At 35.5% G+C, this 13,671-nt stretch overlaps 1 protein-coding gene across 7 annotated transcripts in view; it reads right to left on the bottom strand.

Moving 5' to 3' along the window:
- LOC134529232 (F-BAR domain only protein 2-like) overlaps positions 1 to 13,671 on the bottom strand; it is a 220,632-nt gene that overhangs the window by 98,809 nt on the left and 108,152 nt on the right. For 5 of the 7 annotated variants that reach the window (XM_063363115.1, XM_063363113.1, XM_063363116.1 and 2 more), the window contains 2 exons: positions 7,016 to 7,182; positions 6,792 to 6,925 (listed from right to left, as the gene is read on the bottom strand). In XM_063363115.1, coding sequence (XP_063219185.1) covers positions 6,792 to 6,925; positions 7,016 to 7,182 — 301 coding nt within the window. The remainder of the gene's footprint in view (positions 1 to 6,791; positions 6,926 to 7,015; positions 7,183 to 13,671) is intronic. The other 2 variants (XM_063363114.1, XM_063363118.1) reach the window with 1 other exon arrangement.

Here is a 13,671-nt window from a genome sequence, read left to right on the forward strand (position 1 = left end):
AGCTCTGGAGCTGAGATACGCGACTAACACACGGGTGAGGTGTACAGAACCGTCTTGAAGACACAGTAGCAGCAATCATCAGAGACACTACAATAATTTGAAGCTGACATTGAGAGGCTTATACAACTTGCCTACCCAAAAGCCCTGCCAGAAGTCCGCCAACAGCTGAGCTGGCAAGCAGTGCATTTAAGGAAGACTCAGGGACACTGAGGTTCAGAAAACCCTTTGATTGACATGCCACAAAAGCTGTGATGCACTGGTCCATGCTTTAGAGGTAGAATCAGTATGTAGTGCATCCAGGAACACCAACATAAAGACGAGAAAAATGGGATTAAAACCATGCCACAAGAAAATACTATTGCCACCACCAACGAAGAAGCTGCTCACTGGTACTCAAAATTTTCATTTCCAGAGAACAGGAGGTCGCCCACAGTCGTGTACCAAGAATTAGGGCATATTGAGTGGGACTGCCCAAAGTGCAAGAAAATTCCATAACAAGAAGAGAAACAGGGAAACAAGCAGTAGCTAATGTGAAGGAGCACATGTCAGCTTTTCTGGAAACAATAGTCCCTACTGTCTTTCCTGTATCTTTACTCCATAGAGGAAATGACAGTCTGTTACTTAATGGATGGGTCAACAGCAGAAAATGCTTACTTACCATTGACACTAGAGCATCAGCATTTACCGTCGAACAGACATCGTAAATCAGTAACAGCATAACATTAGAAACGGACACCACTCCCATAAAAACTGAAAACAGCAACTGGAGACATACCACCTGTGCATTGACAACTGGATCTAAAGGTAAAAATTTTGTGGACATTTCTTCTTGCTGATATTACTGATGAGGTGATCTTAGGAATGGTGATCATGTAACAATATGGATTCATTCTTGATATGAAAGGTCAGGTATTGTGAATCAGAGGGGAGGCAGTAGCATTGTTTCCTCCCCACATATTAGAAATGTTCAAATTGAGAGTAGTAGTTGATGAAATTGTTTTGATTCCAGCCAATCATGTGCCAATCATCGAGCCAGATATGACAATAGGCTTAAAGAAACTTTTGATCACCTGCAGCATTACCAAGGTTGATAGGTTGTACCAGTAAGAGTGACAAACCTTGATTTAGAAATGAAGGTTTTGAAGCAGGGTAAACTGTGAACCAGTCCTTTGAGTAACCCAGTGTGAAGTGCACTCTACCATCACTGAGCTTTGAACTTGAGCAACTATTAGAGTGATACCAGGAGAAGACTTTATAGCTTTTCTACGAAACAACCAGGATGTGTTCTCCCTGGGGGATGTTGCCCTTAAAAAACAAATCAAGTCTACCATGACATAAACTCAGACAATGAAGAACCAATACAGCAGGCACCACGATGGCTGCCTTTAGCAAAGCTAGAGGAGGCCAAAAATATATTTATAGATATGATGAAGGGCAGGGTAATAGAGCCATCAGCGAATCTCTGGATGTTCCCAGTCATTTTGTTAACAAAGAAGGATGGCGAACTGAAGTTCTGTGTGGACTTTCAGAAGCTGAATCACATCACTAAAAAGGACAGCTACCCCCTTCCACGTATTGATAACACTCTTGACACACTTTCTAGCACCAGGTGGTTCTCGACACTAAACTTGAAGAGTGGTTATTAACAAGTGGAGCTTCATTCAGAGGATAAGGAGAAGACTGCTTTCTCAAAAGGAAATGAATTGTTCGCATTCACTGTGCTGCCATTTGGTTGTGGAGGGAAATACTTTGAATGAGCATTTACACAATCTAAACAAAGTTTTAACAGGCTTTGCCATGCACAACTTACATTAAGCTCTAATAAATACTCCTTGTTACAACATGAGATAACATTTCTAGGTCATGTGGATCTCACAATGGAGTACGATCAGACCGTAAGAAGATCCCGTCTGTCAAATAAACAAGGAGGTAAGGAGTTTCTTAGGACTTTGTACCTACTATAGGTGCTTTGTGCCTGGGTTTGCAGCTATTGCCATACCACTGCATCAGCTGACTTAAGAAAAAGTTTTTGTGGATTTCTTAATGTGAGGTTCCTTTCAGAACCTAAAAGAGGCACCGTGTTATAGCCTCATACTTGCCTATCCCCATCACATATCCTTGACACAAATGCCAGCGGAGATGAGCTGGGCACTTTACTTTCCCAGGTTTAGGATGGAAGTGAACGAGTCATAGGGTACTACAGCTAAGTTTTATCTAAGCCTGAATGTAACTATTGCATCACAAGAAAAGAACTTCTAGCTGTACTTAAGTCCTTGCAACATTTTCACAAGTATTTATATGGGAGAAAATACCTTGTATCCACTGACCATGCTATCCTTAAGTGGCTGTTACAGTTCTAGAACTAAGAAAGACAACTTGCTAGGTGGATTGAACAAGCAGTATGATTGCTGAATCCAACATAGAAAGGGCTGAATTCATAGCAATTTTGATGCCCTCTCTTGCAGATAATGCAATGCAGATTGCAACCATTGCACAAGGACCATTGCACAAGGGCAGAGAAAAAATAAGGAAGCGAACATATCCCAACACATAACTATCATTAACAGAAAAGATAAAGGGACAATGTTAGCATAAAAGTGGCATAGTGACAAGACTCTAAACTAGAGATAATTATAGGTTGGTTAGAGAATAACACCTATCATGGCACGAAATATGCAGTGACCGAAGGGTGGTGAAAGATTATTGGGCACAATGGGATTCCTTCAGGGTGGTGGATGAGTACCCAAGTCATGGAAAATACGGTCCTACATTGTTAGAGCTCCATTGACATTGTTGGACCATTTCCCAAGACTAAAGTTGGTAACCTCTATATTCTGGTGGCAATTGATTACAGTAAATCTCTGTTAAGAAGTTTCTTAAGGTATTTAAAACTGTAGACTTATTAAAAGGGAAATTTTATTGAAAGGGTAAAATTGTATTTATTTACAGGTAAAGTGGTAATTATTTTGAACTTATTATGCAGAAAATAATCTTAGGTGGGATTTTCTTAAGACGGTTTGTAATAACTCAGGTTGAAAATATAAAGATGAAGTGAATTGAAATTATCTATGTGGATGCTTCAAAGGGTGTTTAGAGTTGAAGTTATGTTGGTACAGTTATTTTGTTTTTGTGAACTTCTAAATAAAACACCAAGTCGTTTAGATGAGAAGTTGGAGGCTTAATGCAAGAACCCAAGTTAGTTGCCCATCCCATTCTACTTTCTAAATAAGTTTATTAAAGATTTATTATGTATTATAATCAGAAATAACGTTTGGTTAGTTTTCTATCAGTATGTAAATAAAAGTTGCTTGTGTCTTTAAGAAGTATTTGTGCATTTGCAACATGTTTTATGAACATAATTTAAATTTATTTAATGCTTTTTAATGATTGTAATTTTTTTTTACTTATTGTGAAAAAGTCTTGGTTGGTTATAATGTTGTGTGTAAACATAATTCTATTTTCTGTTTTTTTTTTTGCTATGGTATTTTGTCTGAGGGTGGGCTGATGTAAGATTTTTTCCAGTCATGTAAGAGAGAAAAAGAGTGTGTGAGTGAGTGAGTGAGCGAGTGAGAGAGAGCTAAATAAGTGTGGAAAACTCTCTTGTGATGCGGTTGAAATGCTGTTGCCATGCCCCAGTATTGGCTGATATCGTTATGTGAATTTTTTTTATTGGTCAGAAATTAAATTACATTGGGCACCCTTGCCTTTCTTGGAAAAGAAGGGCTGCCATGTTAGTCGCCATGTGGTCATGGTACCGAAAGGTCACAGTTGAGTGATTGCTCAAAATTAATATAATTATGTAGTTGAGAATCAAATTTCACAGCTGCGATTCGGGCGCTATTTAGAATTTGTTGACTGCAGTCGTTGGTGTTATGAACCGCAACGGATTTTAAAATTTGTGTTTAGTCTTCGTTCCAAGGAAGCAGTCCTTGGCTTGTACCGTGAGTTCGTGTGAAACAATAATAACAGTAATAAATGTTCGTTTGGTCTGACATTTCAGTACCATTTTGAAGTAAATAGTTTTCTTGAAGCAACACATTTTTTTTATTGTGTTGTGAATAATCTGGAACAGTGTTGCAGTCTTAAAATGGCTGCCATTGTGAGCTGTGGATTTTTGTGAAGGATTAAAAAAAGCAGTTAAAATCAGTTAATTGTTCTCGAGAGACTTTATTTTCATCATGAATCATTTAGAGAAACACTTTTATGAAATTTGAACAGTATTTTCTTACCCAATTAATTATTCAAATGTTTTTATGTAATGTACAATCTAGACCAATGTTGAGCTAGTCAGAGGTCGGAATTGTTACTGGTTTTACTGTATTTTATTAAGTGGCCAGAGGCTTATGCTCTTACTAACCAGGGGAAGCCACCACTGTGGCACTAGTAAACAACCTAATTTGTAGATTTAGGGTACCAATGGAGCTGAACTCAGACTGAGGCCGGAATTGTGAATAAACTATATTTCGGGAGGTGCGTTGGTTAATGGGAATAAAGAAAACCAAGATTATGCATTACATCCTCAGTCTGATGGACTGATGGAGAGGTTCAAAAGGACCCTACAGAAACAACTTGCTAAGGTTGTGGCTAACCACCAATAAGAAGGGGACCAGCACATAGGGCTTTCATTCATGACTCGACTGGACAGACTCCTGCGAGTATTGTGTTTGGACAGAATTGAGGCTAACCTACGACATCAAGTTCAGCTGTCTTCGCCAGGAGTCAACCAGCACCACCAACTATGCCTATCATCTGAATGAGCGTATGGCACTCATACATGATGAGGCTCATAAAAACCTCTGATCAGCTATGAACCGGATGAAGACAAGATATGACCTGAAGGCTAACTCCACCAGATTGTAGGAAGGGGTTTTGGTGTGGCTATAAAACCAGCAATAAAAGAAAGGCAGGTGCCCTAAACTACAAGCAGTGTGGGAAGGCCTATATGAAGCTTTGAAATGATTAAATGACGTGGTCTACCACATTCAGAGCGGAAAGAGGGGACATATGAAAGTGGTACATTTGGACTGATTGAGGGTACACGTTGGAAGAGTATGATACCTGTTTAGGACGAACAGTTTTAAGGAGGGGCAGTGTTACGAGATTGCTAGAGGGGGTTGCAAAATAAGTTGAACATTTGGAAATGGAGTACTGGACTGTCATCGTTACCTGCTCCAAAAGAGGAAATTAACAAAAGAATTATATCAACAATTTTTGGAGTCTGCAATGAAACAGTACGTCAGGGAAAATTATTTTTTCATTATTCGTAGAATAATGGAGTGGTCAGGTTGATAATACATTGTACGACAAAGTATTTGTCAATGAAGAAGGAAAAGCTACGTGAACTATAAAAGTGATTCCACCAAAATTGACCCCACTGTGTCAGCCATGCGACGTTTATTTTTTCTGGCAAGTTAAAAACATTATTAAACACTTTCAAAGGGCTCCTGAATTGTTACAGAGCAAACGCAAAATATGTAAACGCAAAGATGCAATAAAAATTCATTCTATTGTTCACTGGATTCTGAGTGCACCAGCTACGATACACTTGGTACGGATCCAAATTATGCGATGACAAACCAATATTTAGAAATGTAAACGAAGTATGTTTTGCTTTGATTGTATTAAAAAGTACATACCAGTGTAGTAAGGTAGCTTTTATATTCTATCCATGGTGCGAGAAAGCATTATGTTTTAAATGTTGTTACGACAATAATCACCCGAAAAATTATAAACCCAATCACCAAAAATAAATTTGTCAATAAATATTGTACTATACAGATAAGTAAAGTTTTCTGTCAGTTAATTGTTTTCAAATGATATCAATAAAAAAAATTGGAGGGATTAAAAGCAGTTTAGTAGTATAGTTTTCAATGGAAAAAAAATTCTAATAATTTTAAACTGCCTATTATTTGAAAATTGAATAACAACAACAAAAATAATAGGCAGCGGGAATTGAACACGCAAACTGCAATGTAGTAGTAGCTGGGCTACCGTGCCGCTTCCAAAATTGATGTTATCTTAATAGTACACACTCGTCATGGGAAACTTCTTCCTCTCTTACTCCTAAAAGAGGGCCCACCGAGATGAACGCCTGCAGGGTGTTATACTCCGGACCCAACCCTACCAGTCTATATAAGTCTTGTCAAAACGTTGATCCCGATGTTGGTGACATCCCCTTTTTAGTGATAATATTCATCAATTAAAGACAGACTACATTAATATTTAGAACAATTTTTAAAAACACATCTCCTAAATAAATGTAAAATGCATGACATAGTTGGGAAACATATCCTTGGATTCTGCGTACTTGGAATAAGAATGTAAAAAACTAAAGTCACAAATATGTTGTTTGAATGATTCTTGGAACAGAGTAACTTGATTTATAAAATTTTTATGGACATTGCTGATATTTATCATGTGTCATAGAGAAACCACATGAATGGACAAGAAAGATGAATACAGAAACACACTGAAAAACAAACCAAATAGGCTGATGTCAGATGTGTGAATGCATGAACAACACAGAGATGGACAATACAGAGAATAAAAAAAGTTTAAAAGTATGATTTATGTTATACAATATTATTTACAGACACTTTAAGTGAGGAACCTGCATGATTATAGTAGGTTCTGAACCATCTGAGTACAGACTTAAGTGATCATACAGGTGAGCCATGCCAGGGGGTGGGAATAAAACCCACAACCATTGCCACATGAGCCTAACTTATTCCAGTCACTGAGGACCCTCAGTAAAATATATTTGAACCATTAGTACCAGAAGAGTTACTCACAGATGTATTGGCTGCAGAAGAAAGTGAAATGTTCTCCATCGTTGCCCGCAGCTCATCCACACTTGCACTAATTGGTGCTGAAGCATTGGTTAAAGGCTTGATTTCCACTCGAATCTTTCGCTCACGCTCATCTTCTACAATTTACAGAAGCATGGTTAGAAACAAACAATAACAGAACAGCCACTAGCAAAATGAAAGTTGGCAAAGTGTAAAACAAAATCTACCTGAATCTGTGTCCGAGCTGGAATAAAAATTCTCCTTAGCCATTTCCCAAACATTCTGCTTGGGCTTGATCGAATAGCCATCATCATCAACTTCAGGTGTTGGAGTGTCAGATTTAACCTGTTCTTCTTTATCATCCCTGAAACATATCAAAGCCCCCGACCCATTCCTACTAAACATTGGAAATCTGTTCTATTCCACCAAGGATTCTACAGTTAATATTCAACACTTTTTAAGACCCAAATTAATCGGCCTAATCAACTGGTATTTACTCATTAGTTTTTACAAACATGAAACTTTACTTTAATATCATTATTTACAGAATAAAACTTTTTTCTTAAATATATGTTGTGGCATTGCAAAGGACTGCACCTTCCACCTCTTTCTGGAATACAATTTATCAAAGTTAATATCGACTGATTTTTGTGGTTTGATATATGATGGCCAAATAACTGTATGTAGAAATGTTTAAAGTCGCTGAAAATGAATTCACCATTGCTAGGTTACTTTTTACTGATATCTAGATCATTTAAAATGATCTAGATGAACAACCATTTATGTATTTTAATAAAAATACTTAAGTTATTATGTAATGCTATTTATAGCTATTTTCAGTTGATTTGCCAAATGTAGATGTATATTCGCATAGTTAGTGTATTTTATTTTCTATATTTTCCTTAATTTATCTATGCTTGGATACAGGAGATGGTTCTAGAATGTTCCAAAATACTTGGCTTATGTAATAGTAACAATTGTGTCTGAAAGACGATTCGTGAAGTATCTCATGGAAAAGGTGAGGAACACAAAAAGAAAGTATTGGTTGTGTTGGATGGAAAATGCAAAGAATATTGGGAGGTTTTCATATTGTAAAGTGTGTTGTTACTGGTTGGATTTTGAAAGGTGCTCTTAAATTGGCCCATGAGTTCACTTGCCTCCAAGAGAAAGGAAGTGTACTTGTCGGTCTCCATCATGTAGTCATCCCTTAAGAGGCCACTCCAGTGTTTCAGGAGCACTACGCAACCCGCGTTAACCTCATAAGATTCAATGCTATTTTCATTTTGCTTATAAGTAATTAACTAATATATATTTCAAAATGATGCTTGCTTGATATGTAAGACAACGATGCTCTTATCAAACCCCTTTTCTTCAAAAACGTGCATAAATTATGGTTCAAACTTAGACAATACACTTATGCATATTAGTAAAGATTAGTATAAAACCATAATTTATGCACGTTTTTGAAGAAAGGGGCTTTGATAAGAGCATCGTTGTCTTACATATCAAGCAAGCATCATTTCTAAATCTATATTAGTTAATTATTTATAAGCAAAATGAAAATAGCATTGAATCTTATGAGGTTAACACGGGTTGCGTAGTGCCCCTGAAACACTGGAGTGGCCTCTTAAGTAAACAGAAACAGTCATGTTTTCAGGCAGTGGCTCATCAACAAAATATGAAGTAGTTCGGATAATTTCATGCCTGTGGTCCAGGCCGTACTGTTATAACATTTTTTGTTTACTATTTCAAATAGAATATTATGACCACGTACACCTAAGTGGAGCCTTTTAATAATTGGTAGCCCTGCAGAGAGGGCAAAGATTCTTAGTACCGTGAGTTGCAAACAACCACCAGGTTTTAATATCAGTGCCAGAAGGAACTTCGGACTGTTAGTAAATATTGTTTATGAGTATTGCAATATTCCACTTGATAAAGTGAATTTGTGTTTTGTGGATTTTGTCTTTGTCATGTATATGTTTCATAATCATGACATGGCAGCCCTGTTCAGTGCTTTATGAAAGAAAAAATAATTAAACAAAATTTACTAACAATCATTTTTTCACAAGGCACTTATTTTAATTACCGTACTAAAAGTAACATTTTGTGGAACTTAAAAACAAATTTTGGTGGAAAAAAATTATTCCAAAATGATCTTTGTACCTAACAGTAGCAGGTCATTGTCAAGAGCTGGGCATGATCTACACTGTTACAAGCAATACAAAGATAGTTAAAAATGTGTATATACATGTGATAGTTCATGGCCATTTGGAAAAAGTCAATATACATAAAAAAAGTATGCATAATTATATAACACATGTGCAAAATTATAATTAGTTTTGATTTAATACAATAAACTATTTTCAAATTAATGGTTACAAAAGTTATCAAAATATGGTTACATAATTTTTGGCACAGAAAAAATATTTTTCAACACAAAGGATAAAAGCTGATTGGTCCGACACTGCCTGGGCTTTACGCAGTGCAAAGAGGCTCCTTTTTTTGGGAATAACTTGAATACAAAATCGTAATGTATTATTTCAAAAATGTGAACTACTGGTATATGGGAGATATTTTTATTTTATTTTATAGAAACCAGATGAAGACAGTAATTGTCTTATATTGAATGTCAAGTGTGCAAAATTTAACTAAGAAGTACCAACATTTCGCTTAAAAGGGTAGGAAAGGCAGATGGGGGTAAAAAATAAAAGGTTATATGCTTACCTAGTGTAAGATAACCAAACCAAATGGAAAGTTATTATAACTATTAGTGAAACAAGTAAATAGCAAAAATAAAATTTTCTTAAATTTTAGTGTTTAAAATGCAATAATAAGTTGTATAAAAAAGTTTAAAAAATAACCTCCAGTGTTGGGGTTTGGACCTCAAACTTTGAATTGAATCACCATGCATTTAACCACTGAGCTAATAAACTGCACTACAAACATGTGGAGAACATTGGTTTATATCAGTTTTTGTAATCCCAGGATAATAACGTATTTTTGAAATGATTTTTTTTTGTTATGACTGTTAAAATCATAAAATGTTTTCCAGGATAGTTTAGCTATCACAAAGATTTCGTACACAGATAAACTTGGTATGTTCCTCAATGTTCACGTAAGCGAATATATACAGGTTAATGCCACCACACGTGGTCAGCTGTCTCAAAGACTTCAGCTCGTGTGTATAGCTGAAACGCTCATGTGCATGTGCCAGCAGCAGCTTTGGACTTTGCGAGGGTATGGACTATTTACTTTCGCAGGACCTTAATATTTTAGAGAGGGGCGTTATTGCGGTGCCTTGGGGTATGGAATGGGAACCTCTCATCGAAAACTTGAAAAATAAACTTTTAAAATAACTTTTTTAAGTCAACCTGAAACTTAAAATTTGACTACGGTTTTGTTCATTTATCATAAATTGTGCTATTAGGGCTGCTGGGTACGGTGGGCTAAATAGTGGGAAACGTGTACCGTTGTTGATCTTTTTTGGGAGAATGAATGAAGTTAAAGCTATAAACATTTTGGAAGTAAGTAATATAATGTCCTATAATTGTCTGAGACTTTTTATATTTTTAAAAATATTTAAAATTTCTGAATAAAAAAATATGGAAAAAAGCCATTTTAAACATTATTTTCTTGATTGCAGTGAATGAATGCAGCATAAATACCACAAAAAGCTATGTCTTAGACACGCACGTTACCATGTTCTATAGTAATTTGCAACTTGAACATTACTTGAGTAATAATAAGCCTGTCAAAACTAGTAATCAAAATTAAATATTTTAAATATTTTCTCTCATGAAAACAGAACATCTATTTGTGGAGATATGTTGCTTCTATCCCCAACACCTTGAGTGAATGCGGAGCAGACATGCGAGCGATAAGAAAGTGGTGACTGACATTTCCTGAAACCGAGACGGATTATCGGCAATGGCCTTTTGGTTTTTTGACAGTAGCACAAATTGCTTGTTTCCTTTTCTTATTTTTTTTCTTATATACACTATTATTAATTTATATTTATTAAAATGTTTTACACTATTCTTAATTCAAATTTATTTTCTATTTTTTAGTTTGGTTTTCTATAGAAAGCGTGTTTTTTAGATTTTTAAGCGTGTTATGATGCAAGGCGAGAAAGCCCGCGGAATAGCGACATCATCTAGCACGATTCCCACATGCAAAGGTCTGGGGATGGAACCCACCGGGGTTCGAACCCGAATCGTCGTGGTGGGAGGCTAGGGTCTTTACCAGTTGATCTCCGCAGCTCCTGCTGTTATTGAACATTGCGAATAAATTATTCAATAAAAGTAATCAAAACAGCTTGTTCTCTAAATTCCTCCTTCAATACGTTATTAAGAAAGCCTTTCAGGAAAAAATAATTAAACTCAAGAGAACTCAAATTCCAGAAATAAAAACACACTTACGTCCCTTTAAACTGTTACTTTCGCAATTGAAAACATCAAATTTTACATATCACTTGAGAGTTAATTTTCGTAAGCAAAATAGTTGCTTGGAACACAACCTCAACATTCCCAATATCAGCGAATTTGTATAAATCTGGAATACTGTTTTCACTTTGGTTTTTTAATTTTTTATGCTCGATTTTTAAATATTGGGATGCACAAAAAAATGTAAACGGTTTGTGTGTTTTGAAAAATAAATTTATTTTTGAAATTATATTAATTACATTAAAGTGGTGCAAAATACAAGTATTAAGCTGTGGTTCACTATATATTCAATTACAGCTCCTCACAAGTCTCTCTTCTTTGGCCCTCTGGGCTTCTTGTTAGGCTGTTATTATGTATAAGGGCTCCTTAATATTCATCTTGGCAAATCTTTTTGAAAACTGAGGGTTTACTATTTCCTGCAGCAGACATTCCTTGTCGAATCTGAAACAAACATAATTATAAATTCGCTTAGGTATGTTGTATGTGTGTAACATAAACTTTAATTATATTTTTATTTTAACACTGCAAGTTCTCTGTATATGTTAAGATATTGATAAGAAGACATATTTGAGTCGTAAATGTGTGTGTACCAAAATAGCTTACGAAAAAACTACCAGTAATGCAATGTATAAGTTGTAAATGGATATCAGTGGTATAAAAACCTTACTGTGAAAGATGTGTTACAAAAAAGAAGAACCGTAGAGGCATATAAATGTAGATTTCATTTTGCACCGCTGTATGAACTACACATTTTACTGATATACTCAATAATTGTATGTAAAATAATAAGAAAAATACCTGCACAAATATGCTTCCATTTTTTTCGCACCAGAAAGCGTCTTTTTCGATAATTTCATGTCATCCAGTGGGAAGTATAAAGCACAAAGTAACAATATTTTCTTCCCGTTATGTACATCTGCCCTTTCACTTGATAAAATAGTTTGAATCACGTCTCAGTAGCGGTTTTCCGTTAATTATTGCGCAGTGAGTAATCTGAAATCAGTACATGATATGTTTTATGCCACAAATATTGTACAAAATGAATCTAAAAGTTCATTTTCAATAAGTGGTCATTGTATTTAGCAATACTTAAGAGCTAAAAGAAACACATATATAGCTGAATATGATAACCTGTCCATTATCGATAGCTTCTTTCGGACTTTGGTAGGTACTTATCTGCTGAAAGAGGGCACTTAATTTCCATAATGGCATAGTCACGCACCAAACCATCTGCAACATAATTTTACATGACTTCTGTATGAGTTAATTGTAAAACCGAAATTACATTATCAAAATTTAAAATATATATCGTCACCTGATTGGCAAAAGGACGAATGTTACAAAATCGTAATTTTACAGGAGGAACAAAAAACTATTAAAATATTAACAAATACAATATAGGCAAAAAAAGAGACATCGGAATAAAAACACCAGTTTACTTTTTATGTAGGTAGTCCCTTTGCCAAGATGTGTATTGCATTTTAAAGAATTTTACCAACATAAAACTAAAAATCGTAAAAAATGTAACATTTGCCCTTTTGCCAATCAGGTGACGATATAATTGCATATTTTAAATGTACCTGGAGTTCCACCAAGAAAAAGATATTCAGAATCTATGAATAAGCCACACTCTGTTGCCACTATTCCATGATCTTCGGCCATTTTAGACTTTGCTACAGGTTAGTTGGCAATACCATACTGTGTACCTTTTGTGCTGAAGTTTCCATACAATATGGAATGAACTATGTTTCTACAAGATGTTGTAGCCCTCATTTTACAAACCCTGCCGAAATGGGAAGTAGTTAGTAACTTCCTCCTCTCTGTATTCAAGTGACATCTGTATTGCAACAAAGTCGTTCTCTGTAGCTCATTTCGCTCTTCTTCGGTCCGCACGAGACTAGCAACGAAACTTCTTTTCTTATCCTCAAACTCTGATGCTGTAATCGTAATCTCTGGTTGATCTTCCTTTGCCCGTGCCAAACCATAGTGCTCATCTGCAGTATAAAGTATTTTTTCGCTTTCATTTTTTGTATCTTGGTATTGTGCAACCGTTGATGTTTCCTTCTTTGTCTTGCTCGTTGTTGCTGGTCGACGAATTTTTTTGTGTACATTCCTAGAACAAAAAAAAGTACATTTAATTGTAAAACAATTTCCCTTATCAACTCCATTATATTTTGTACACTGATAATATGTTTGAAATATAGTTGACCCTGCCAAAATATTTTTGTGATGTAATTAGTTTTAGAAATAACTGCATATTGGCTTCAAAAGTTTAGTAAAGATACTTCCATAATATTGCACACACCCCATAAACAAGTTGGCAGTGTGGATGTCAATAAAACACTTAATGGCTGCCCTTAAATATTTCTTGTAGTGCTCAATATTGTGGTTACCTGAAATAATTTTTTCTTGATATATCACCCACAATACAGCTTTCATTA

The sequence above is a fragment of the Bacillus rossius genome, chromosome 2, assembly GCF_032445375.1.
Source record: "Bacillus rossius redtenbacheri isolate Brsri chromosome 2, Brsri_v3, whole genome shotgun sequence".
Taxonomy (NCBI): Eukaryota; Metazoa; Arthropoda; class Insecta; order Phasmatodea; family Bacillidae; genus Bacillus; species Bacillus rossius.